Source organism: Lagopus leucura, unplaced genomic scaffold, assembly GCF_019238085.1.
Source record: "Lagopus leucura isolate 7727_CA_CO unplaced genomic scaffold, USGS_WTPT01 Super-Scaffold_1, whole genome shotgun sequence".
NCBI lineage: Eukaryota > Metazoa > Chordata > Aves > Galliformes > Phasianidae > Lagopus > Lagopus leucura.
Window position 1 is genome coordinate 255546 of NW_024962250.1, and position 7508 is coordinate 263053.

Consider the following 7508-nt stretch of genomic DNA (forward strand, 5'->3'; position numbering starts at 1 on the left):
TTTCTTTTTCTCTTTCTTTTTCTCTTTCTTTTTCTCTTTCTTTTTCTCTTTCTTTTTCTCTTTCTTTTTCTCTTTCTTTTTCTCTTTCTTTTTCTCTTCCTTTTTCTCTTCCTTTTTCTCTTCCTTTTTCTCTTCCTTTTTCTCTTCCTTTTTCTGCTCCTTGTTTCTTCTGCTTTTAACAGTGAACTGGGAACTTCTTATTAACCATGCCAACACTCGCAAATCTTTGCCATTTTCCTCTGTAGATACGGTGACTTTTGATGTGTGGAAAACACAGTGAGTAACATATCCTCTTTTTTTAAAAAAACTACATATATTTTGGGAAACATTTCAAACTGACAGCAATGGATATGATGTGATTATTCTACTGTCTATTGTGAGTAGTTTCACAGGATATATTAAAATTTTAAGAATTAAATTATATTTTATGAAACAAACTGCTTAATTTATAATTGGAGCTGGAAAAGCAGAGATGAAATCTGTTGCTTTATGTTTTAAAAGATATTATGCATTCTTGTTGACCTTCAGGGTGATTAATTACATAATTTTAATTTAGTAACGAAATGCAGAATTTGTCTTGGAAATAGTTTCAAATTAGAGGATTTTAATAAATATTTGTAGCAGGAGATGGTAATAATGTTGATTATGTGACAAAATCCTATGTTAGTAAGAAAAAGCCACCCACTAGGAATATAGTTTCGTCTTGCCCATATTTTCTAGAGGGGTGATTAGTTGAAAAATGGTTTTAGTACAATAAGACCTGAACAGTGAGGATGCTTTTTGGTGATGCAGCATGCATTCTTTGTTGAATGATGCTAATCATTCAGAATAATAGCGTGCATTAGGAACACCCGTTATTTGAAAATATGTCTTTGGAAAAATCCAGATCAGAATGATTAATACGTAGGCTCTGCATAGTGCTTTTTCTCAGCGAGTCTCAAAATACTTCACAAAGGAGAGGAGAGGAGCTATGCATATTAAACCGTATCTTCTTATGTTCGCATAGTTTTTTCATCTGGCACACAGAATCGTCTTGCTTATGCTGCACATTAATTTTCTGTGTGAAGCAATCTGTCCTAAGAAGCGAAACGTAAGCAGCAAAATACCTTCCTTCCACCTCCAGCAACTGGTGCTTCCTTTGTATGAATGAGCGCGGTGCCCACGAGGAGTGCCAAGCTGACAGCCGCAGCCCGGAGCCACAGAGCTGCCATTGAGCAGGCTGCAGGCGTGGGAGTGTGCCCAGCGTTGTGCAGAGCCCAGTGCCAGGCATGAGGATGTGTGCTTTATCCCCTGGCTTTGACACCTCTTGGGGAATGCCGGGGATGGCAGGGCTGGGACCACTTGTGAGCCCAGGAGGAGGCACCTGTTCACTTGGCGCTGGAGGGAGCTGCCAGTTTGTAGCTGACAGAGCAAGTGAACTGTTTGCCAAACTGCTTTTCCTGCTTAAATCCCGTACAGATGAGAAGATTTCTCATCATCTGTGTTGATGTGAGTCTCTTAAAGACAAACGGGCTAGAGAAACAGTTGTCTGGAGTGACACAGCTGATCCTTCTTTAGGACAAACAGATAGACCTCTTGGGTCCCCTTCTTCCTTCTTTTTCTTCTGTAGAGGGAGGTGGCCCTATTACCAGATATATATGTGTACATATATGTCACTGAGGATCCCAACCTGAAAATAAAGTATTTCTTAGATACATGACATTTATATGCTGGCACCATATATGATATTCATGCTTTGCGGTCATGAGCACCTTACACTTTTTCTTTGTACAGAGAAAAGCATCCAGTTTGAGAGAATCTAAAGAGTGGATACCAGGCATCAGTGCAAGTCCTTTGTGCTTCAAACTTTATTCATGCCTTTCCCCATAACAAAAAACAATACCAGGAGGACCATTTTGGGCTTTACTTCATTCAGGTCTTCTGGAAGGACGTTGACTCTTGTTCTAATTTTTCTTGCCATGGAGATGGTATATCTAGCATTATTTAGCTTCTTCTCTGATTCAGGTCCTCTGATTTCAGGTTTTATTTGACTGATCCTTGTTGGCATCAGTGGGATCCAGAACTGGCATGTTGCTGCTGACTGATGGAGGAGATGGTTGAATCCTTGCTGGCTGCAGTCACTGTTTCATTGACTCAGCTGACAGTGGTGTCATCATTCACCTAGATTTATTTTCTCCCCCTTGCTGCATTTTTCAGCAAAATCTTAAGTAGCTGAAGAGAGTACTCCCTTTAAATTTGGCATGTTTTGAAATCTGTAGGCATAAGAAGATGCTCATTGTTCACTGCTCCTCCACAAAGAATCCTTCTTAATCCTGATGGTGTGCATTCATCCCTGTTGAGCTTTCCTATGCATAAGAATTTTGACTTGCTTCACATTCCTTCATAAATGCACATAGGGTAATACAACAGACTTTTTCCTTTTAAGCAAGCTGATCAGTTTTGACACTTTCCAACTCCATTACAAAACCCCCATGGTAGCTGAGAGCACCCATTAATGTGAACAAACTCCTGAAGTCCCTTAAAGTATTTGCTTTGCTGTGCCATTTAACTTTACAAAGCCTGGAGCTTTGCTCTTGATACACAGTCAATATATGGAAACAGACTAAAAATTGTTCCTTGTAATGCAAATATATTTGTGTTGTAGAAGACAGTGTGTTGCATCTCATAGGGTTGCCCCAGTCAAGGCAATGGTGATGTCTGAGAGAGTACCAATACACAATATTTTGGTATTTGGGGTTTGGTTTAAGGCAGAGTTTTGAAGTTCAGGGAAGCATTCCTGTCGCTGTGCTATTGCTTGGACCTCATCCAAGCCATTTCTCTTACTGCTAATCCTTCATGCTTTTACCTTCACAATTCTACTTGTCCAATTCCAATTGCTGAAATCCAGGCCCAGACAAAATACCACTTAAACATGTACGTAAGTCCTTATTCCCCTTCTGAACCACCTCCTAGAGTCTGTGCTTGTTCTAATGGGGACCTCGAGGTATCATTGCACTTACTCCCTTATTTTAAAGGAAAAAGAATGTATATTTTGCAGAGCTTTAAGTCTCTGAATCGGGCTTTTATTTCTTCTAGCTGGAAAGTATGGTTTCTGGGGAAAAGAGCTTGCTAGCTGAGCAAGTTCAAAAAGATCTTAGCAGTTGTCCAGCAATTACTCATTTCATCAATCCTCTATATTTAAGGTGAGCTAAACCAAGTTCTTTCCTATAATGTCTACTTCAAATAATGCTGCTTTACATTTGGAGAGCCAAATAAGGAAATAGAACATAATCTTCCAGGAGTTTTTTTTCCCTTTTAGTTCGCGTAACTCAGAGACTTGCTGTAACAAGAGCCCTTCTTTCTATGAAACCTGTTTAACATATTCAACTAAACAAACTATCTCCCCCCAAAAGCATGAGCGTTTTCTGTGTGCCTTGCTCTAGCGTTGGCTCTTGAGGACATTTCAGCATTTGTCAATGTACTAATTGAGCAATGCATTGTGGACAGCTTCTGTGTTCTGATTTGTTGTGCTTTTTTTTTTCTTTTTTTTTTTTTTTTCTTTTCCCCTCCCTCCCTTCTTCCCCTTTTAATTTGTCTAGGAGATAAAAAGCCCCTCCAGTGTTGTTTCCTGCAAAGACCATTCTTAAGAGCTCGTTGGACAGCGCAGGGCTCTTGAAGTGATAGCTAATTGGTGAAAGAAAGGCCCCGATTGTCTGGAGGGAGCTGGAAAGTGCTGCGTGTGCTGCTGAAAGGGACTAGGGAGAAGGTGCCTGGTTTCGCTGAGCAGCTGCTGCTGGAGATGTTTGGAGATTACATCAGCATTGGAAAAAAGGGGCAAAAAAAAAGTCCAACTTCACAGAGACGGAGTTTATGGAGTTTTTTTTCCCCTTCCAAAGGTCTTCTGACAATACTGTCATTGTCAATATAAGAGTTGTTAATTCTTCATGAATAGCACATGGGGCCTCTTGACTAAATGGTACGTTACATGTCCCAAATCTGTCAGCTGGGCTCTTCTCTCACATGCTAGTGAGATCACTTTGATTGGAATGTTACAGGAATTGCTGGGCTGGCCGTGCAGAATTGAATGCTGCATTATATAATTAGATCTCCCAGAGTATTTTTTTGGCATTACCTCATTATTCTAGCTTAAATATGGAATCAGCCCTTTTGATGATTTTACTGGTTGTAATTATATTAATACGATTCATTTTATGGTCCTGTCTTAGTGCTTACATAGATTACAAACTGTCTCGAAGGTTTCCTGACAGGAAAAAAGAGTGCTAACAGACCTCAAAAGGCTTCTTCAGATTTCAGCTGACAATGAGGACAACTGGACAAGGTAAATGGACCTAGAGCAGATTTTACCTTGGCCTCTGAGGAGACAGAAATGGCCGGTTGAGACTGCAATTCAGTGAAGATCCTTCAGAAGGCCTCATGCTGACAGGGAGGGAATAGAAACCACAACAACTGATTGAGTCAAACAACCTCCTATCAGACTAGAGCAAGAATTTGTTGTTGGGAACAGGACTGTGGACATTTGCCAGTTAAACGATCTGGACAAGCTGGAAGGAATCCTATTGTTGGGCAGTCCAAGGCTGACAGTGGCCCAGTCTTACTACGTGAAATGTGATGGCCCATTGCCTGTTGGACAAGCTGCTGGTCTACACGTTAGAATGTCAGCTGCACACCCTGCCTGGATGCAACAACTGATTGTGCCTGAATGAGCACGGAGATTACAAACCCGGCTCAGGAGCCACGTCTAATGCTGCAGATTTGCAGAGTGGATTTTTACATGATTGACTTGTTGCTAAATTCCTTTTTGGTTTCTCCCTGTCTGTCAGATCAGAAGCTGGTTATACCCAAAGATCGCCATTCTTGTCAGGTGGCATATCTGAGTAACAGTAGTGGTGGAGCACCACTGGGATAGTCTGTTCCATGAAAACCAGATCTGTGCGTTACAGTTTGTCTGACAGACTCCAGCTCTGCTTCAGCAGTACTGGGCATTGGGGCATACAGTGCTTAGAGGCCTTGCAAAGTAATTTCTCTTCTAGCCTTTAGTAAGGAGGTACCAGGACACGGAAAGCTTTGCCTACTCACCCAAGGCAGGAGTGACTTGAGATTTTTTGCTTATTGCATCTTGCAAAGTGAGACAGGGCTCCAAGCGAACTGCCTGCTTTCAGATGGATGCTACACTGAGTAAAACTGCAAAAAATCTTGCTGTGTGTGCAACACAATTTAACATTGGCTTTTAAAAACTTGGTTTTCCTATAGCAAAAGTAGGAAAATTGTATTGCTTTGCCTGAGAAAGAAAGTTGAAATGTGGTATTTTTGGCCCATTCCTATCTGGTGTTCTTTATGTTGTGCAGAAGCGAAGGCTGCTGCTCTGAGAAATGGCTTCAAAACTCTTGGTAGCTCACATAATAACAGAAAGCCTGGGTAAAAGCCCAAAGCATTCTCATGAGAAGTTTTTGGCACATTCATGACTCTTTATAGGCTTGTTCATTAGTAACTGTTGATCAGCCTTTATCACTTTGTCATTTGACAATCTTGAATCTTCTTGAATCTAGAATCTTGAATTTTCCATGTAAATCAGAGATTGTTTTTTTGTTATAGACCATAATCTTATGGCCAAATTTTCATTGATTTCTGTGGTGCCATTAATAGGAATGGCAGGATGGAATCATCAGAACATCTTGATGTTTGAGCTGCCATAGCCAATCTCCTTCAATGGCTTGCTATTGTTGTGTGGGGAAAGTGGGCCAATACTGGGTGAAATTACTGACTGGTAGATGCAAGGCATGGTAGGTATCTATCCTGTAGGTGACCACTGTGGTGAAACTCAGCACTGCCAGATATGGGGAAGAGCCTGTCAATTCATTGGTTCTGTTTGTGTTTGTCTTTTTAAATTGTTTAATTTATCCAAGATACAAGAATTACACTGATTGTGTTATGGTCAGTGTTTGTCATAGGATTGATCTTCATCCTACACAGGTAAAACTGGCTGGAACCCTAAACAGTTTACTAGAACATCAAAGCTTTGAGGCACATATGATTAATAAAGAAAATATTTTGTCTTAATAAAAATTTTACTGATTTAATTTGGTTGTTTTGAAATCCATATGCACTGAAAGTAATTTTAATGCTTTGAAGTTCCGCTTCTGGTGTCTGAAAGCCCATTGTATCTTTCTGCTGATGAGGGTTTTTGTGACAGAACTTATGGTGTCCTCTAATCTAACCATCTGTCCAAGCTAGATTGTCACTGTGCTTACAAGTTAGTTTCTCTTTACATGAAAGTGCAGTAAAAGAAAATTTTGGTGAATAAATTCCTCATATCAAGTACTTGTACTTTATTTAAGATATACCCTGAAGCCATGTTTCAGTGGGAGTTGAATGAACTTGACTGGAAACCACTGTAGAGTCTTCTTAAAGTTGATTTAATTTCAGGTAGGTATTAATGAAGATTCTTAGGCCCCACTGTTTTTGCTTGTGTTTAGGATTATTTAAGAATAAGTCTGTGCTTAAGAGCAGTTTTGAGTCACAGACAGAGTGAATGAAGACTGCAGTGTGGAACCCCCTTTCAAGACATGAAACCAAGGTATATGTAAAGAAATAGAAAAAATATCACTTAATATTGTGATGATATACTGCATCAGGTACTGTGTTACTGTTGTAACCAACAATTAATGTTGGCCTTTTGTAGCAACACAAAAACCAGACACGATCACAGAAACCTACATGCCACCTGTAATACAATTAAAAAAAAAAAACCTCTGTCTAATATTCCACTGTTACTCAAAAAACCTTGCATGTGAAATAATGTCTTGAGTTTGTTTTTGCTAATCTAGTAATGTATACATACAAAAAATATTTATGTAAATGTATTAAAAAAAAAAAAAAGAACTCCACAATCATTGAAATGTATGACATATGGATGCGGAACTGTTACTGCAGTATCGTAACTGTTCCTTACTTTATAGGATTCTGCTTCGTTTTGACTGAAGCCAGTGGTTTGAACAAAAGCAGGAGTTAGTATGTAAGTAGTAATTATCTTTCTTAATGCAGATTATCGTGACTTCTGGTACCCGAATTTCTACTTCTCAGATCAATCTAAGTCTGTCTTACAGGTGATAATAGGGTCAATTTTAAACGTTGTAGAGCTTTCTGTGGGTATGAGTACAGGCATGTATCTGCATGTATTTTTATATGGGAATGTTAACATTTTATGATAACAGCCCTTCCCACATTGTTATGCTCCTCTATGTTGTATAGTTCTTGAAGAAAAAATGATTGGCATTAAGCTACTTAAGTAAATGAAGTAGCAAAATTCTATTTGCATTGCTGAATATTAGAACTGTGTAAAAATACAAACCCATTTTCCTGGTACCAGTGGTACCATATAACTAAATTTGCTCCCAAACCAAATAGCCATTTTGAAGTTCCTCAGTTGATACTTTGTGATATTTCTTATTCACCAGGACTCAGAATCTTTCTGACCCGTAAAAGCTCAATTGATTGTAAATATCCTGTCA

The 7508-nt window shown here is 39.3% G+C and overlaps 1 protein-coding gene across 1 annotated transcript; it reads left to right on the plus strand.

The window, feature by feature from the left end:
• The first annotated feature begins 4131 nt into the window (after positions 1-4131).
• SMIM38 (small integral membrane protein 38) lies at positions 4132-5390 on the plus strand. Its single transcript, XM_042870521.1, has one exon. The coding sequence runs from the start codon at positions 4132-4134 to the stop codon at positions 4261-4263; it is 132 nt and encodes a 43-aa protein (XP_042726455.1). The 3' UTR covers positions 4264-5390.
• Positions 5391-7508: the final 2118 nt, after the last annotated feature.

Bases quoted from the DNA above. Each gene is read 5' to 3' on its own strand.
- SMIM38 (XM_042870521.1), top strand. From the start codon at position 4,132: ATGGAATCAGCCCTTTTGATGATTTTACTGGTTGTAATTATATTAATA.